At 40.6% G+C, this 20,886-nt stretch overlaps 1 protein-coding gene across 5 annotated transcripts in view; it reads left to right on the forward strand.

The window, feature by feature from the left end:
- Nucleotides 1–3,174: 3,174 nt before the first annotated feature.
- Nucleotides 3,175–20,886, forward strand: part of LOC139544391 (pre-B-cell leukemia transcription factor 3-like) — a 108,651-nt gene continuing 90,939 nt past the window's right edge. For 2 of the 5 annotated variants that reach the window (XM_071351424.1, XM_071351427.1), the window contains exons 1-2: nucleotides 3,175–4,466; nucleotides 4,911–4,984. In XM_071351424.1, the coding sequence (XP_071207525.1) occupies nucleotides 4,267–4,466; nucleotides 4,911–4,984 (274 nt within the window). In that variant the 5' untranslated portion in view covers nucleotides 3,175–4,266. The remainder of the gene's footprint in view (nucleotides 4,467–4,910; nucleotides 4,985–20,886) is intronic. The other 3 variants (XM_071351426.1, XM_071351429.1, XM_071351428.1) reach the window with 2 other exon arrangements.

The raw sequence follows: 20,886 nt of genomic DNA on the forward strand, positions 1-20,886 counted from the left end.
CAAGAACTGCAACGCTGCTGGGTTTTTCACGCTCAATAGTTTCCCGTGTTTATCAAGAATAGTCCACCACCCAAAGGATATTCAGCCAACCTGTGGGAAGCACTGGAGTCAACATGGGCCAGCATCCCTGTGGAACGCTTTCGACACCTTGTAGAGTCCATGCTGCAACGAATTGAGGCTGTTCTGAGGGTGAAAGGTGGAGTGCAACTCAATATTAGGAAGGTGTTCCTAATGTTTGGTATACTCAGTGTATACCGTACCCCCTCGGCCCATTTCTTAATTGACTGAGTATATGGAGCACGTCATTATGGGGTATTGTGTGCAGACTAAGGCTGTCACATAACAAAATGTGTAAAAAGTCAAGGGTTCTGAATACTTTCCGAACAAAGTGTATAAAGCTCGCCCTCCATTTGGGAAATCTGACCATAATTCTATCCTCCTGATTCCTGCTTAAAAGCAAAAAACTAAAGCAGGAAGTACCAGTGACTCACACAACACGGAAGTGGTCAGATGACGCGGATGCTACGCTACAGGACTGTTTTGCTAGCACAGACTGGAATATGTTCTGGGATCCATCCAATGGCATTGAGGAGTACACCACCTTAGTCACCATCTTCATCAATAAGTGCATCGACGACTTCATCCCCACAGTGACCGTACGTACATATCCCAACCAGAAGCCATGGATTACAGGCAACATCCACACCGAGCTAAAGGCTAGAGCTGCCGCTTTCGGACACTTATAAGAAATCCCGCTATGCCCTCAGACAAACCATCAAACAGGCAAAGCATCAATTACAGGACTAAGATTGAATCCTACTACACCGTCTCTGGCGTTCATCGAATGTGGCAGGGCTCGCAAACTATTACGGACTACAAAGGGAAGCCCAGTGACACAAGCCTACCAGACATGCTAAATGCCTTTTATGCGCATGAGAGTACCAGTTGTTCCAGACAACTACGTGATGACACTCTCCGTAGCCGATGTGAGCAAGACCTTTAAAACAGGTCAACATTCACAAGGCTGCGGGGCCAGACGGATTACCAGGACGTGTACTCAGAGCATGCGTCGACCAACTGACAAGTGTCTTCACTGACATCCCCAACCTCTCCGAGTCTGTAATAGCTACATGTTTCAAGCAGACCACCATAGTCCGTGTGCCCAAGAAAGCGAAAGGTAACCTGCCTAAATTACCACCGCCCGGTAGCACATACGTCAGTAGCCATGAAGTGCTTTGAAAGGCTGGTCATGGCTCACATCAACACCGTTATCCCAGAAACCCTAGACCCACTCCAAATCGCATACCGCCCCAACAGATCCACAGACGACGCAATCTTAATCGCACTCCACACTGCCCTTTCCCACCTGGACAAAATAAACACCTACGTGAGAATGCTGTTCATTGACTACAGCTCAGCGTTCAACGCCATAGTGCCCTCAAAGATCATCACTAAGCTTGTGGTAGTTATATAGAGAATTTGTTAGATTGTGTCAATAGTTTATCTGCCACATTCAAGCAAATGTTGGGACTGTTCCATTTAAATCAAATAAAATCTAACTTTATTGGTCACATGCGCCGAATACAACAGGTGTTTTCGGCTCGTGACAAATAAAGTTAGATTTGATTTCCCAACATTTGTTTGAATGTGGCAGATACAGGTGAAAGTTAAGATATAAACCATTGACACAATCTAAAAAAAAATCTATATACCCTACCACATGCTGATATATGACATATTTCAATCAACACATCGTAACTAATCTGCTGTTCATAAAACCGAACTAGCTTTATGGAAGTGAGGTTGAGGCCTAAAAGAAACAGTTTGGGCTTACTTCTTTTCTTGTCAAAATGACTCAAAACAATTGCAAGAAAAACATCCATAGGGAAATGCCCAAGTAAAATATATATCTCATTGGTTGACTAAAAAGTGTGATTGTTCAGATTGCTCAAGGGCCTTACACACTCAAAGGGAAAACACAGGTAAAGCCGTCTACACCTAGGCTACAGTGGATCAAAAATCTTGAAAATGCAGGCAGCACAGAAAGTGGCTAACATGACACCTCTGGGTTAGGTCTATCCACCCAAGAAAACAGGATCCAGCCAGCCCCCTTGTTCCCTGTGCATGCAACGGGCGGCAGCTGACCCTCCTCGTGCCGCTGCCGCCAGGGTTAGAGGTGGCTACGTTGGCTGTGTGTGTAAGCGGATTCCGGTATTTCCAATTTCCAATGGCGAAGGCAATAAGCAAATAACAGGCCGATTCAGTGTCTCAATTAGGCTATGTAGGCTTAACACACAATTCAGTCTGAACTCTCATTGTATAAATCCATATTTCTGTATGTGTTTTGATTTGTTTAACTTATGCATTGTTGCACGTGGAAGCGGACTCTTCCAATGGAGATAAGTTTGTGCCTCATTTGAATATCCATTCATTCAAAAGTCATTACTCTCATGTTGCCTACAGGAGGCTAAGGAGGGGATCATTGGAAGGCCAAGGTGGCCACTTTGGTCCGACTCGTCTCCAGAAGACCACATTCCTCCATTTAGCGCTTAGGCACTGCACATGCATTGATGCCACAACTTTGGCATCTCAAGCATGGTTACATTATGAATCTCCACGTCCTGATCGGAATGCACCATTCCAAGCTTCTTGTTAAAAGCCATTGTTAATCGACGTGATGAGTGCATTCTGTTATTATTTTTCCACCACAGATTCTGGCTGGGCCTATGTGCCATCATATGGCTATTCTAAAGGCCACTCCCTGAAAGTTGTTGAAAATAAAGCTGAATAAAAAAACATGATTTAATCCACATAGGCCTTCAATGGTATACCTTTCTTGATGTTAAGTATATCCTTATCACATAATTATCTACAGTATTTTATTATTGCTGAACGGCCTGAACACTGTCTTTGTCTCTCAAGTTGTGCATCCAAGTCTCACAGTTGCTGTCATAGCAACCAAAAGGGAGGACCACCATGCAAATATCACTCGTGGCAACGACCAATGGAAAGTTACTGACTGCCCATACAATTATCTTAAGGGTGGGCCATTGACTCTGCTATTCCATCATTGGTGGATTTGACCTTCAGTCTACTTCAGCAGAGAGACGATTGGAGAGGGGAAAAAAAGCCCTCTCTTTCACGTTTAGAACCTTGCTGCCCTAGAATAGGTCAGGTCGTAGTTGGATCACGTGAGCTACAGAAGGGGGTTATTCTCCACAGATAGTTTCATTCTAGCGTTTTTACAGCACTCAACTCGATAATGTCTGTGCGCCGTAACCTTGAATGGGTTAAGTGACGACGCGTCTTTTTATGCACGATCAAATTAAGAGTGATACTTTGCGTTGTCTGAATAGGTGTCCTCTTCAGATCAACATCATCATATCTCAGTGTTATGTGCTGTAGTAAGAGCCGAGGGGTAGCCTGCAGGAGGAGTGACAAGGGACTTACATCTCAGAAAGGGGTGGAGCTTCATACCGTTCCTCTATTTTTTTGATGCAATAGCGTTCAGTCTATCACGTCCTCCCAATCGCTCAGCACACCACCAAAAGCCGTCAACTAACCTAAGACTGACGTTATTTTGACAGGAGTAGACCTACAGGAATTTACGCATTGCTATTTGTTGCGCAATCATACCATTTCTTTGTCAAATTTTTCAACTTTTAAAAGTGGCCTACTCGTTCGCTATTTTTCAAGCACATTATTACCTTGATTTTAGCATCCGGGAATCCACTGTAACTTTGGAGAAAAGCAAGTGGTGCCTTTTGACATTGTTATTTTAGCTGTAGCACATTGTGTTGGGTTGCAAGTTGCGCTTGGATTGCTGGTTCTATGGAATCTTGGAAGTTCGTATCAAGACCAGAACAACGAGAATGCCAAGAGGATACGCAGGGAGAATCGGTTGAAGACAACATTCAGACTGAAAACAGCAAGGACCTTTTTGCATGAATAGGCTACCTGCAAGACACACCTCTATTGCCTAGGCTACTCAGATGAATTAGTGTTAGATAATGAATATCATATTGATTTTAGACTGAAACATAATTTTCATTACATGCTGTGAATTGGAGAAAACTATCAGAGAAGATTTTTTTATATTCGAGTACCGTTCTCGGTAACCTATAATTTACCATTTTCTGTAACAGATCGCGTTCAATTTTCAATGTGCCATCAGCCGGACAATATTGCTCCTGTATGTGATTGAAACATATACAATCTTCTCTTTTTGCCTCGCTGAAAAGCGCATATTGATTGTGTTGCGGCATCATGATGGAGGAACAAGCCCGGATAATGCAGGCGCTCAGCGGCGTGACTCTGGCTGGCCATTCGGTACAAGGAGGCATGGGACTACCGCCGCCCCACGGACACGAGGGGACCGATGGGGACGGAAGAAAACAAGATATTGGGGACATTCTTCATCAAATAATGACAATTACCGACCAAAGTCTGGATGAGGCGCAAGCAAAGTTGGTCCCTTTTAATTATTTTAATTTCGCGAATTAATCATTCTACACACAGTAGGCGAATTATTTAATTGTGGGTTATTCTGTAGACAGAGGCTACAATCATAGGCTATAGGCCTATGGCAACTTTTTAAATTGTGACAGATTGTTCATTGGTAGCCTAATGTTCAATAAGCTTGCATAGGCATGATGTCTCATGTGCCCTATCTTGCAAATTGTGTCTTTGACCAATTAAAATGTTAACATGATAACGACAAAACGTACAGTGATAACTATACAATTAAATTAATGTGAAGTTGGATACAATAGTGGAACTATATATACCATAAATTCTACATGTGCCTTGAGGCTTATCAATTTGAGTTATTTCCCCAATTTTAAAGGCACAAAACTGATATTGTAGCTAATGTTGTTACTAACAAGCATTTTCTTCCTTTACTGACAAAGGAAACATGGATTGAACTGTCACAGAATGAAGCCCGCGCTCTTCAGCGTTCTCTGCGAAATCAAAGAGAAAACAGGTGAGCAACAAAAGCTGTAACTACACTATTTAGGGAGCCTTGCCTACTAGTAATAGGTTTTCATTGCAGTCCACTCTGGTTCTTTGCGCTCAAAAACATTATTTTTTATCATATAATATATACAGCTACATTTCACAAGATAATGTGTTTGTCATTTAGCAGATGAGATTGAACACAGTTTGCACCAGTTTGACCGTGTTTCAGCTAGAGCACGCGGATGACCTGTGTGCGGTTGGTTGGTAATGAATGTGTCAGCATAAGGTGACGGCTAAACAGTACTGTATAATTCACCGAAGCTAACATTATATTGGATGTAGGCCTACTATACGAAGGGGGGAATTGAATACTATGAGCCTATATGACGTTGCTTGCCAGCATTTTTTGCACCCGAAGAAAACATCACAAAATATTGCCATGGCCGTTTTAAAGAGAATATGTCACACTTTATGAAGAAACTGGCACATTTCTTGTAATTATAATTTAACCGTGTGAGTAAACACTCCACTAAGGTTCATTAGATTGGAATGCATGTCTAATTATGTCCAATCTGGATCACACTGTGAAGGATGAATCACAATGTGGATCACACTGGGATCACACTGTATGTGTGTATTATATTGCTCAGACAATTGTGACATATATTTTCCATCTTCCTTGGTGATGATAGTAGTGTAGTTTTAAAAACAAGTATAATTCAATAGATTTTACATGGATACTTCAAGCTACAGAAGCACAAGTGGAGCCTATTGTAATATATATTTATGAATGGGTGAGAGGACTATAGATGTCAAAACATGGTTGGTGACATCATTTTAACACAGAGTGTGGAAAGGTGTGCAATTGACATTTTTCTGTGATTTTTAGAAGGGAGATGGTAAATAAGACCTATTGACACAAACAAAAAAACATTTGAAAATGAGTAACCTTCAACCACTGAGGTAATATTAAAACTAGATGATCAGCGTTCAGATTCAGAGATCACAACCCTAAAGCATCAATGATGAAGTGCCATCATCACCAAATAACACCTGTGCTTGGCCAGCTGTGTAGCCATTGTGAGACATGCAGTTCAGAGTGACTTGAGGTAACATAACATTTAATGAACTTCTCAGGAGTGGGAGAGAGAGAGAGAGAGAGAGAGCGCACGCGCACAAGGGATGACAGCCTCTTAAAAATTACTTCAAGCTATAACAAGTACATGGGTAGTGTAAGGGCTGAAAGTGAGCATAGCTCCAGATATAAATGTGGATGTCCTGTTTGGCTTCATTGGACACAATAGATGTTTATGGGTTATTACTGGAATATTCATAGGTCATTTTCATAACAATCTCACATTAAGCCACAAAGTCTCAGCAAGTGATTGCAGTTTTAATAAATGTTCAGTGTAGTTTTTTCAGTAGTGTAGGCCTACAGAGTTGTGATTTAAAGGCCTATTATTTCTGTTATAATTGTAAAACTGTTATACTGGTTGGATTATACCGTAGGGCACTGTATTGATGTTTTATAAAATCTCTTACAATATAAATGATTTTGGACTGAACCAGTCACCGTATTTAGTTTGCAGATACAGGTTTAGGAAATACATTTTTGTTGTAAAAAAAAAAAAATCTCTATGGCTAATTAATTATGTTTCACAAAGCTTAGCTATGACTTGCATAGGGCTATTGTTATTGGCATTATGCCACATTATGTTTTTTTTTTTTACAAAGGTGAGAGCATTCGCAATGGGTTTTCCAAGTGCTGTTTTGGCAACTTGGGGAAAGCTGCACTTTAAAGCCTAATAGGAGCCTCTTGTTATTTTATAAAATACTGCAAAAAAAAAAAGGAAGGTTGGGAATGAAATTCCACGTTGGGTTCGCTGGAAAACAATCAAGTGCATTCACTAGATCAGTTTTATTGCAGCTTTATTTTTCTCATATTCCTTTTTAGACGTTCATTGTAAATCACCTTTAGTGTTGAGCCGTGCGTTTCAGAGGGGGTTTCACAAGAGCTTGGATTGTTAACAGTGATTGGTCTTTATTTTGACTGTGCTGGGGTTGGGTGCTTACATCTCTGAGAGGGTTGCCGTGCTGAATATATCTGTTGTGTGTGTGTATGTGTGTGTGTATATACAGTATATATATATTTTGATTGTACTATAGCTGTGTGTGTTGTTACAAAGGATAGCATGGTCGAAGAGCAATGGTTATTACATGTACAGTGTAAAACAATGCCTCTATATTTAGCTGGTCAACATTTCTCGTGAACTAATATTTTGGATGGACTAATATTTTCTGATGGACAAAACCCAGGAAATGAACGGAGAGTGCATTTTCATGTTTGTACATATTCATTTACGTAGGGAATTGTACATTATTCCCCCGAATTTAGTTTAAGACATTATCAGTCCAAAATATTCTTTGCTGTTATGCAGAGTAAGCGTCGACCTAAAATCCTCATTGGCCAAGTTGGAAACAGAACACCTCGTCCTTAGAAACAGAAGGCTTCAAGGCTCAAATTATACATTTGATGTGAATTGTTTTTGTCAGCAAATGTAACAAATGTTTAGGGACTGCAGCCGAGAAAGATAGAGGAGCCTTTAATTGTGTGTGTGTGTGTGTGTGTTTGTATACGGATGACTAGTATGCAATTGGAAAAAGAGCAAAAGCTTGTGAACCTCGCTATGATCTAGCAACTAAAATGACAAGTACTTTTTGGTATTTACTGTACAAAATGCTAAAATGAGAATTATATTGGTTTCTTTATTTTGGCATTTTACTACATTACTGGCCAGTGGCCACTGAAAGTATGGATAAAAAGAGTACGTTGAAGTGTTGTGTATAAGCCTTGAGACATTTAGCAAATACTCTTAGTCAATGAGTCTTAGTGTCTTCTGCAGGTTAAAAAAGGCGTGCCGAAAGGGTTGGTTAGCTTTATCCGTTCAATTACTTGGATTATATATAGTGTGAGACATTGTTTATTTATTTTAATACAGTAATATGGAGTTATAAATGCGAATTAAGCTAATTACGGTGCTAATTAAGTCATTAAGACCTGGGTCGGGAGCATAAACGATCATACGACAATTAACGAAAATGACCTTGTGACCCCTGAAATCTTCGGTCCAATATATGTGGGTTCAGATATGTCTCAGAAACAAAGGGAGTGGTCTGGAGTAAACAGATGTGCCTACTACCTAGCTTAGTGGAATCATACCTTGATACGCACCGTGTCGTTTTCTCTTACTTTAGACTTTAGACTAGAGAGAGATGTTTGCTTGCTATGTGTTTCAAAATAAATCTGGATAGTTCTCTACAAATCCGAGCCCCACATACATCCACTATGATGTGCTAATTCCAGGTTTTTTTTATCAAAGGAAAATGTAGTCTGTATAGTGAATATTTAATTAAATTTTTCATACATAAGTGGTGTAAAGTAAAAATACCTCAACATACTACTTAAGTATTTTTTGGGGGGTTTATGTACTTTACTTTACTATTTATATTTTACTTTCACTCCACTACATTCCTAAAGAAAATAATGTACGTAAAAAAAAAAATCCTGACACCAAAAAGTACTCGTTACATTTCGAATGCTCATGCTGGACGGTAATATGTTCCACTTCACGCACCTATCAATATAATGCGCTGTCATCCACACTGCCTTTGATCTGGCGGACTCACTTAACACAAGTAGTGCGTTTTGTAGATGATGTCTGTGTGTTGGAATGTGCCCCCATCTGTCTGTAAATAAACTGAGGACTTTCTCCCATCACTGTTCTCAAGTACATTTAAAACCAGATTCTTTTAGACTTTTACTCAAGTGGTATTTTACTGGGTGACTTTCACTTCTACTTCTGTCATTTTCTATTAAGGTATCATTACTTTTACTCAAGTAAGACAATTAAGTACTTTTCCCACCATTGCAGAAGATAAGCGTTACGGTCAGAGTCAAGCACTATGAAACAGATAGCATTGTCCTAGCATTTGAGGCTTTTTGTAACCCTGGAAGTTACTCCGAGGACAAGGGAAACCAGCTCAGTTAAAGACATCTCACTGCAGTGGATCACAGATTCTGCTCTCAAAACTGCCGGAGCACATTAGAAATTTGCATTCTGCAAAACACACATCTTCATAATGTGCTCCATATACTTTCTTGCTTGGCTAAATCAATTGTGGGCTTAGATTGTAATAAAGCGAAGTGAGGGCAATTGAAATCATTAAGTTGATTTACCAGCCGGCCCAGATTGAGGAGGTAAGCATTTCTTAAGCCTATGGGGGACATTCTGTCTCAGGGCAATCAAACAGTGAGCTAATGAGAGGAATAAATCTGTCGGGATTTTCATTAGATAAAGTGCCTGCCACAATAATAATAATAATAATAATAATAATAATAATGTATGAATAAAATATGAATAATGTATGAATAAACTTGATTGAAAGATGGCTTCTTCTCTCAGAATGTCAGACAACTAAATAGAACACATCTCAAAACAAGTTCTATTGATTTAATGAATAGAACTCAAAAGTTGACTCCTCGTGTACAAAAGTAGTATTCCTCAAAATCAGCAATAGCGTTTTTCTTGCTTATGGAGTTATCAGATTATGTTGCTGCTTAACAACAGGTACTTACGTTCTGCTGGTGTGCTTCCGCCCTCGCCATGGCTCGTAGGCGGTTGTTAAGATGGCCTCGTGAACCAGTGGTTTGGAAAATGGACTAGATTGTGAACATTGTCGGTGGAAATCCCTGATGTGATTTCTGATGCTCCTTGAAGCACAGCGTGAGCTGCTTCTCACAGTATATTGAGTATACGTCTTTTATGAATACACTGCTTGTTGTTAGCATCAATGGACAGTGGCTCTAGCATCTAGTCATGCTACTAGGCAGGATTTTTTTTTTTTTACATTTCTATAAACTGCCTTACGTTTGTTTTAAGTAGTAGTGGCTTATTTCTAACAGCTAATATCTTCCCTGTTTCTCTTGTTTTCAACCTCATGTTCCTGCTGTACACTGAAGTACGCTGAGATTTGCAAAGTATGTTTTTTTTTGTGTGTTTCGAAAACAAAAGAATACAGTCGATTCGACTTCTTCTCCTCCCCTTCATCAATTTCCCTTTCTCTTTCCTTTGTCATAGCTGTGAGGGTTTTACTGCGGTTCAGACGTAAACGCGGTCTCTAATTGTTTTTCACACATAAGCTATGCTAATGAGGCTCCGTGGCGACTAGCGTAGCAATTAGCATCCTCCAACAATTTTTTAGCAGGTTAATTGCATAAATGTTCCCGACTGCACGTCTGACTTGTTAATTAGGCTTGACAGGGATGGTGGAATTGCGATCCGGAGGCGGTGGCAGCAGCTAGGAGTGACTGGCCGTCAAGTTAAAGAGCCACGATTGATTAGAGACGATGGTTAGGCCTGTACACTGTTGCCGGAACACGAACGTGGTAACAATATGTTCCCTGAGTTAAAGTACCAGCCTAAGGCTCACTGTGTTGTTAGTAGGTCTGAAAAGGGGCTAACTTAGCAAGCAGGTCACTACATTGATCTACACCAGGGATGGGCAACTTTTGATTGGGGTGGGGGCCACAAAACATCCATACCCACGCATGCTGTCAATGCCAGCCCTAGCCGTTTGGGGGCCCCTAAGATATACATTTTGTTGCGAGCAAAACATTTTAGTGGCTACCCTCTTGACAGCAAGGTTTTAGAATTCATTTCCTGCAATTCTACACATTTTGCTATGGGGTAGAGAGCAAAAAAATTACAGTTTTACAGCTAATTCCCTGCAATTCTACACATTTTGCTATGGGGTAGAGAGCAAAAATTTACAGTTTTACAGCTAATTTCCTGCAATTCTGCACATTTTGCCATAGGGTGGAGAGAAATGTTTGCAGTTTTTAACATGATATGTGAGTGAGAGTGACTAACGAAATCAATGTTGGCCCCCCGGTCTGTAATTTGACCATGATTACTACAAGTTTAGACAGCTGGCAAGACTAAGTTACCAATCAAAAAAAAAAAAATAGCTGACATGAGCTAATTGAGTAACTGCAGATGCACAACCACATTTCAAAATTGCACCTTTTTGTTTTCTATTCTAACTCTCAACATTAAGTTGAGACCCAGACTGAGTTGGCCCCAAAAAATAAAACATTTAAATATATTGATCCGCGGGCCTACAAAAGGGGGGCCGCGGGCTGCATGCGGGCCGCCAGTTGCCCATCCCTGATCTACACATTCTACCTCTGGCTTGGTTTCTTGATAAACCATACGACCATTTAAAACCAAAGGTGCGTTTACGATATTATTCTTAAATCGCTTATATGTCAGTAAAAAACAAACAAAAAAAACATCACACAATATGATAATGTGCATTTGTTATTGAGATGAAGAATTGTTTGAAAATGAAAACGTCCTTTTTAAAAGCAAAGAAATCACATATTTATTAATTATTCCCCCCCCCAAAAAAAACTGCAACACATAACAGTGATTTGGTCAACTTTGAGTCATGGTTGGGCCTAGAAGTGAGACGAGGACCAATAGCGCTCCATCAACGTCGCAGCCTCTTAAAGCGGGCCGTCTGGCCTGATGTGTTTCTACAGCCGAGTGCTTGTGAGCAGCACAGTTCCCCAGTAAAAGAGAACCAGCTGATGAATTTGACATTGCCTCCCGACGCCTCTGCACCCCTCCCTTCCTCCAGGTTAACCAAATTGTGCTCAAGTATTGCAGCGTTACATTTTCATTTCGAAAAGTAAATGTTCCGCCTGGCGCCGTTTTCAATATTTTACATCCCTCCCACGACACGCGTATATGCAATAAGTGCCGTTTGTGATGTCATCCATAATTTTGTCACCGGGGATAAAAGCTTCAGAAGGCACCCACCCGCCACCATCCTTAGCCCATATATTTTATGATCGGGAATATAACATTAGCAAGGCTGTTGAACTTTTCTCCAGTCTGCAATGTGCACACGGAGCCATTTCCTCCTGTTATGATGTATTACGGAATTATTTTATGTTTTTTTCCCTCTATCTCTGCATGCTGCATCGTAACAAATACATACATAACTCATTTTCTCCCTCCCTCTGTGGATAAGACCCATTTGTATCCAGACGTTCTTATTTTATAACATTCATTTGGGTTACGCGTAAGCGTATTGTTTGCAAATCGTATTCAAATCAATTGTAGGCCTACGTTTCTGATTTCAGAGGCCACCGTACAACAACATCCAACTTGTCAAACTACACTAGCCTTGTGTTTTCTTGTGTAGTTAAACACAGTCTTGGATATCCTTCATCTCAGACTATGGTGGGTTTTGAACACTTCATAGTGGGAACCAATGTTCTGTAACAACGGTTAAATGGGAGATGAGGTAGGGTCCAAAGGAGTTGCATTCTACAAAAGCTAATGCCGTTTGCAATGATGACAGGACAGGACAGCTCTAGACAGTGCTAATTATAGGCTTCTTGTATCGTAAGGTGAAGCTCTCTGCAACAGAAAAAAATCCCTGTGATGCTTATACACTGAATAGATACGTTTGATTTCATTCTCTTGCTGTTTGAAACATTGAAACTTAAGACAGCAAATAGTTAGACAGCTGCTAACATGCAACAGGTATTTTTCTTCTTCTGTAGACTGTACTTGTAACAATGCCTTTCTGGTACGATGTTTAAAAAAAATAAAAAAAATAATTCTCATAGCTATTTGAGTTTTTTTCTCCTGACATGCTTCCTTCTCTCATTTGTCTGTGTCAACAAATTTAAATTACAATAAATGAACTGCCATTGAGATGAATAAGGTGAAGTAAACAGGAAATCATAGTGACAATTTAAGACTTTAGGTTCTGTATATAATTGTCTGTTAAACTTAGATTACAATATGAGCCTGTAGAAAGAGCAAATAGGAAAACAATGTCAAGAAAGCTTTTATTTTGTTAAAAATCTAAATGTTGACTTGTTACACATAATATGACTCACATGTTGTGTTAATGGTTGTACGTGAATAATTAAGCCTTTTGATTACGTTTTTTCTGAAAAGAAAATACGTTTTTAGTTCGTCCTTTTATTTTGAATGTATCAAACTGTCCGTGAAAAAAGAAATGGGAAGTGTTGTCTGTCCTGGTGCTCTGTCCCAATATTCTCCTGTACTTCTGTGAATTATCCTATTTTAAAGCTGCAGTATGTAACTTCTCTGGGTGACCCCACCATATTCACTTAGAAATGTGTGTTATAGATCTATCATTCACATTGAAAGCAAGTCTAAGAAGCGGTAGATTTGTTCTATGTGCTCTATTTCTATGCTTCCCGTTCTTAAGTTTAGTTTTTGTGTCTTTTACCTTGGGTTTTGTTCACCAGCTTCAAACAGCTGAAAATACAATATTTTTGGTTATAAAAATATTTTTCACAGCGGTTTAGATGGTACAATGATTCTCTACACTATACTTGATTTGTCACGTAAACTGAAATTAGCCGAACTATTCGAATTTTAGCAACCAAGAAATGGCTGAGCAATTTCTACATAGTGCATCTTTAACAAGACTGTAGTCAATGGTTGAGTCCCAAATGGCACCCTATTCCCTATATAGTGTACTACTTTTGACCAGGACCTGCTGGTCAAGTGTAATGCACTATGTAGGGAGTAGGGTACCAATTGGGAGGCAACCTATGTCCCCACATGATCCTTGTACAGTACATTTCACTGCTGAATTGGAGGGGGAAAACTATCTTTTAAAAAAAATCAAAAACGCATCGCCCTGAAATTTTAATCAGCGTTTTCTGCCGCTTTAATAAGACAAATAATTCTTATTGGCTGCCGGCTTGAGGTTTCTTATATTTAATTCATTATAACCACTGTGCTCTTGGATTGCAGCGGGGCTCAGTACACTTCACTTCGCTTTGCTGCCTGCCAAGAGGCGAGGGTGAAAAACTTAAAAGGCCATGTAAAAGGCAGCAGATCTGACGCCCTCAGAGAAAGTCAAAAAAGCTGGCGGCTCTTTGAAGAACTGCTGGAGAGATTTTAGTTTATTAGAAAATGTTTATAAGAGGCTTTTTACGCCTCGCCCTTAGAGAACATCCTAACCAATTCACTTATCGGCGAAGGAAGAAAGTTGGGGACAAATTAGTGAGCGTGAATATTCTGATTGTGGAGAAACAAAAGGGAAATCATTTTAAAATTTAAAAAATGTAAAGGTTGATTTTAAATTTTCAAAAGTGGATTGTTAAAATTTGCTTATTGTTACTCTCAATTCAAAGGTCTATACAGTAAATGTGTGCGAATTGTGCGCTTCAATGTTCCTCTCTTTCACATTCTCACAGCGAGGTGAGTGTTAAAAGTCACACTGAATGTGACTGTATTATTGCTACTCTGTCTCTCCTCTGTCGATCCCTTGAAGTTGATATTTTTTTTCCATACAAGAGCAATGGAAAGATGGCCACTTGCCAGTGTCTAGGTGCTGGCCAGTGTTATGTTATGTTAACACTGAAAAACGTCTGTTTTCCTCCGTCTGAAAAACAAAATATGTGATTGAAAGAGCTGAAGACATAAAGGAGATTTTATGGTTTAGTTTCTACGTGTTGATGATTTTGTTTCTGGTCTGAATAATAGGGTTAATTTATTATTTCAATAAATGTTAAGACTTTGGGAATGGTCATTAGTAACCATTAGTAAGTTGTTACAAGTGTAATTACAGTGTAACTACACAGGAATAAGCGCATACATGATGTTCAGTGTTAATAACATGTGATTATATCATAGCCACTAAAAAGTTGCATTGTAATGTTGGATGCATTGCTCTGAAAATACCAAACATGTAATTCAAGCCAGAGTTATTTTACCTGATGCAAAAGGTCAGCGCCATAGACATAGATATAGGCCTAGACATTGCAATAACTTTTCATGATTGCATGTTATTGCATCTCTACTCTTTAATTGTAGTTTGGACAACAAATCGGAGGGAAATGTAACTTGACTTGAAGAGAAGGCTGTTGTGTTGTGTTCCAAAAGACACGGGCCATCTCTCTCCACCTTGGAGTATGAGTGGAGACAGGAAGCTTCCCGGGAGGGTTTTTTTGCTTCTCGGATCACTTCTGTCTTTCAAAATGATTGCTAAGATTGATAAGATTGCTCCTTAGGTCCTAAGGAACCTAAGGAGTAAATAGTTTGAACGTTTGGAAAGAACAACTTAGCAGGTATAGTAAAAAGACACCCTTTTCTGGCTCATATTTTCCACCAGACTTTATTTTGGTGCTACTGAGTAGTCAAGACAACCACTATGTGTACAGACGCCTCACACTCACAAATGTGAAACAATCTACACAGTTGCTGTCACAGTTTCCAAAACTACAAATAGACATTTCAAGCATATGAACCAATGATAATATAGTAAAACTAGCCTTTAACTATCCTATAGCACTGCATTCTGTATAAGAATATAGCTAGCCTTTAACTATCCTATAACTAGCATTTAACTAGCCTATAACACTACATTCTGTATTATAATAATAGAGCTAGCCTTTAACTAGCCTATAACTAGGCTTTAACTATACTTTAACTATCCTATAACTAGCCTATAGCACTACATTCTGTATAGGAATAGAGCTAGCCTTTAACTAACCTATAACTAGCCTTTAACATGCCTTTAACTAGCCCTTAACTAGCCTTTAACTAGCCTATACCACTACATTATGTATAAGAATAGAGCTATTCTTTAACAAGCATTTAACTAGCCTATAGCACTACATTCTGTGTAAAATAGAGCTAGCCTTTAACTATCCTATAACTAGCCTTTAAAGCCTTTAACTAGCCTATAGCACTACATTCTGTATAAGAATAAAGCTAGCCTTTAACTAGCCTTTAACTAGCCCTTAATTGTCCTATAACTAGCCTTTAACTAGCCTATAGCACTAGATTCTGTATAAGAATATAATTAGCCTTTAACTAGCCTTTTAAGCCTTGTAGTGTAAGCGTTCAGACAATGAAGGGCAATTGCAATGTGCCAAAACAGGGATAAAATCCCAAAACGATTCCATATTTCACTACATTCCACATTCTTCTATACACATATCCCAAATATTATGCTAAGGCTTAGCTTAAGTAGGACATTTTTCCTAGTAGTGTTTAAAATGTGCTTATCTAGCTGACGTTTAAACCTTAGTGATTATGCAAGTGTCTTTTATGACGATTTAGGATAATTGTTTGTGAAATGTTTTATGATTTTTATGGATCAATTCTTGTTGCTGTAAAAAGGAAGATAAAAGAGGAAAAATATGCAGTATCCTTTTCTGTGTTTTCTTCTCCCACAATGAAATGATGGTTGTCAGTGTCTGGGAGGTCTTGATTGGGAGCGTGAACACACCTAATCAGATAGGATTCTCACACAGCACTTCTTCTTTTTCTAATCTCAATGTAACCACTTTTTTTATTTTTTTATTTTTTTACAACCATCAAATAAAGGTGTTAAATGTAACTACGTCATAGCTGTAATACTGCCATTATGGCCAAAAGAGGATGTTGTGACAAATCTCTTTAGGAACAAATCTTTTTTCATAAAAATAAGAATTCTTCAGCAGAGATTCGAGTTGGAAAAAAAACTCCAATAAACTCGATGAAGTTTTATTCTTTTTGTTTTTCAAAAGTTGACTGTCCACCAAATGTGGAGAGGCTCAGATATGTGGATAAATAGCGAGTTGGACTGTTCTGGAAGTTAGTGGGAGCTGTAGGCCGTAAAATGCTATAACTTTCAACTGAGGTTATGGGGAATCTCGCTTTTCTGGACATAATTGCTGTGTCCAATTCGTTTTCTTCTACTGTACACTTCCTGTCATGACCAAAAAGTTACTCCTGTACACCGTTGTCAGCCGGTTGACAGTGGAGTGCTAGCTAGCGCTTGGTGCTGCAGACAACATGCTCTGTTTGACAGTGTAAGCGGAAGCACCAGCGAGAGTTCAGCCCGAGAGACAAATCCCCCCCCCCCCCTCCACACACACACACACACACACACACACACACACACACACACACACACACACACACACAGGCAATTAAAAGTATCCTGGAAGGAGTGTAGACGTGACATTGTCTTGAATGACTTTAGATGGAGTATAGGTAGACACTGACAGAATTAAGGAAGAGAAAGAGAAGTTCATCAGTAGAAAAGGATGAAAAGAGAGAGGAGTGATTCAATGAACATTGTTGGTCAAATGGATGGAGTAGAGAGGAGGAGGAGGCATCCGTCTGTCAGTCTCTCCCACCCACCCGGTCTAGTCAGACTGCTGCACTCTCCCTGACGCTCGCAAGTCAGTGGCAATATATCACTGTCAGAACCTAACGGAGCTAGCCCCCCACGCCAACTCCCCAAGCACCTACCTACCTGGGTTAGTTATCCCTACATCAGAACAGGGTCTCGACACCACCACCACCACGGTGGGCGAATGAACACAGACTACCTACCACTTCATCTTTCAAACCTCAGAGCATGGTCATTACAACTAAACAGGCAAATTGGACAGTGGTTTGCTTAGTTTAATGATTCTGCCATTCTCCACTGAGAAATAGTGTTTTTCTGTGTGTCTCTGTTAGGGCTCGGTAATATGGACAGAAATCTATATTGTGCAGTGATGAAGAAAGTACGCAATTGTCATACTTGAGTAAAAGTAAAGATATCTTAACAGAAAATGACTAAAGTAAAAGTTTTAAATATACTTAAGTATCAAAAGTAAATGTAATTGCTAAAGTATCAAATTCCTTATATTAAGCAAAGCAAGCGGCACCATATTTGATTTAAATGATTATAATTTATTTTTTTCACATAGCCATGGGCACACTCCTACAATCAGACATCATTTACAAACAAAAGCATTTTGTGTTTAGTGAGTCCACCAGATCAGAGGCAATGGGGATGACCAGGGATGTTCTCTTGATACTGTAAGTGCGTGCAGAATGACTACAGTCACAGTCATTTTCAGAATGACTACAGTTCCGAGTGGCTACAGTTCCGAGTGGCTACAGTTCCGAGTGGCTACAGTTCCGAGTGGCTACAGTTCCGAGTGGCTACAGTTCCGAGTGGCTACAGTCCAGAGTGACACACAGTCCAGAGTGACACACAGTCCAGAGTGACACACAGTCCAGAGTGACACACAGTCCAGAGTGACACACAGTCCAGAGTGACACACAGTCCAGAGTGACACACAGTCCAGAGTGACACACAGTCCAGAGTGACACACAGTCCAGAGTGACACACAGTCCAGAGTGACACACAGTCCAGAGTGACACACAGTCCAGAGTGACACACAGTCCAGAGTGACACACAGTCCAGAGTGACTACAGTCCAGAGTGACTACAGTCCAGAGTGACTACAGTCCAGAGTGACTACAGTCCAGAGTGACTTTGCTGCTACTGAAGCAGACATTTCAGTAGCTCAGGTATGTGCATATATGGCTGTTAACCACTAAACTTCACTGAAATAGGTACTGAATTCCACACTGATCTGTACACTACTGCAAGTGTTTTCATCAAGCAGAGAGTATGATGAGAATGAGAGAGAGGGAAAGAGAGTGGTCCATATTGAGGGGGAGGGAGAGAGACAGAAAAGGAGAGAGAGAAATGAATGAGGGAGAAAAAAGTGGGGGCACAGACCTGCTGAGGCAATTACATCTTAATGGGGTCATTTAGAAGGCAATTGGCAGGGTTTAATGGAGAGGAGAGGTAAAGGTGAAGGGAAATTCGGGGCCTGGAAGTGTTTTAAATTTAAAAAAGCAGTGAGTGTAGGCTACTGCACTGTACTCTGGGTAGTGGGGCATTGCATCAAATCGCTTCCAATTCACACAGTATGTTGATGTACGTTACATACACTTAACAAATGAAAGAATAGCAGATCTCAGGTTCTGTCTGAATATGTGCTGCTGTGAATGTCGAAGGGTTGTTGTGTTTAGATTTGGATGTGTTTCTTAGTTGCTTCCAAAGCCATAGCTATAATACAGTATTTTAATAAAGCAACTATCACAACCCAAAGGAAGATGTCGTATTGAATTCAAGCTAGCTCTTAAAGCTCACAGCAGTCACAGTCAAAAACCAGAAATGAGAGATGCACGGGCACACGCTAGTTTCTATGTAGCTAATACTGTACATGCCATCACAGGAGAGCGGGAAAACGTCAGGACTCTTTCCTGCCGTAAGGTTGGAGGGGAAAGGGGGGGGGGGGATCGATGGCGCAATCTTCTTCCCTTGCCTCCGTGCACGGTAATTGAAATGGAAAATCAAATGAACGACGAGCAGATAATTGTTTTATCAATATTCCCCCGGCTGCCCTACAAGGGTCAGCACGGCATGATCACGAGGCGGGATATGACGAGTACAAAATGTGAAATTGAACAGCTAGGCTATAATAAATCAGATTTGACAACTGAGAGTGACCAGCATGTAGCAACCAGACAGAGGACAGCCCTGGTCGGCCCTCTCAGAGGACAGCCCTGGTCGGCCCCCTCAGAGGACAGCCCTGGTCGGCCCCCTCAGAGGACAGCCCTGGTCGGCCCTCTCAGAGGACAGCCCTGGTCGGCCCCCTCAGAGGACAGCCCTGGTCGGCCCCCTCAGAGGACAGCCCTGGTCGGCCCCCTCAGAGGACAGCCCTGGTCGGCCCCCTCAGAGGACAGCCCTGGTCGGCCCCCTCAGAGGACAGCCCTGGTCGGCCCCCTCAGAGGACAGCCCTGGTCGGCCCCCTCAGAGGACAGCCCTGGTCGGCCCCCTCAGAGGACAGCCCTGGTCGGCCCCCTCAGAGGACAGCCCTGGTCGGCCCCCTCAGACAGTGTATAGCTATTTAAAGGTATCAATCTATGAATGATCTGAAATGGTAAGTTATGTCAGGTTTTATAGATCTTAAAAATAATCATGTTGATTAACTCTTGGCTTAATATCAAATGCACCTCTTTTGAAGGTAAATCTACTGTATTGGGTGAACACATGTTATATTTTCCCACAATCTCTGAGCAAAATGCTATAATTTAAATCTCATCAAACAACCCCCCCCCCCCCCCCACACACACAAAAAAACAGATTTATCCAATCCTGACATCTAATGGAGCCCTCACCCTCTTGTCACAGAGCCTTAGGATACGTTCCAAATTGAACCCTCTATTGTGCACTAAAAGCAGTGCACTATAAAGGGAAACAGGGTACCATTTGGGGCGTACCTTATTCATCCACCTATCCCGCTTTTAGGGAAAAAAAGATAGAACGATTTAGATTCCTGTTTAGCGACAGCGGAGAGGATTAGCTGGCCGTATCAACAGTGAAAACATACCCCGGCCTGATTCTGCATGGTTCTACAACACCTGCCCCGCTAGAACTAACAGATTCTGTTTGCCAAGGGAATACGTGCAGAAACAGGAGAGAGAGAGAGAGAGAGGAGATGTTTAATCTGCTTGGTGTTTGCGGCTTCATGTTTGCTTTGCCTCATTGTGAGTCAGAGAGAGACAAAGAAAGAGAGAGAGAGATAAAGAGATATACCTCTGTGACTAGCTCTCTGATTGCCAATGCTAGGGACAAAGATATATACTTTTTATGGAGCAGTTCTTTTTAAAGAACTTAGAAAAATGGAATCTCTTGTTCCAGAAAGTGCTGTGGACTGTATCCATGATACAAGTTGGTATATGCATCGTGTTTTTAAAGGTATCAAGACAGAGGCCCTTTTATGACTGCTGTATTTGTGCTGGGACAACTTTCATTGATAACACTACAGTATTTATCTTAGCAAACTGGGTGTACTGTATCGCCACACACACACACACACACACACACACACACACACACACACACACACACACACACACACACACACACACAACAGGGCACAATCAAGCCCCTCTCCGCCTTTTTGACCTCTGTGATTGAGTGCTGGCAGATTGTCACGTTCATGGGAATTTATACAGATCAT

The sequence above is a fragment of the Salvelinus alpinus genome, chromosome 18 (genome assembly GCF_045679555.1).
Source record: "Salvelinus alpinus chromosome 18, SLU_Salpinus.1, whole genome shotgun sequence".
NCBI lineage: Eukaryota > Metazoa > Chordata > Actinopteri > Salmoniformes > Salmonidae > Salvelinus > Salvelinus alpinus.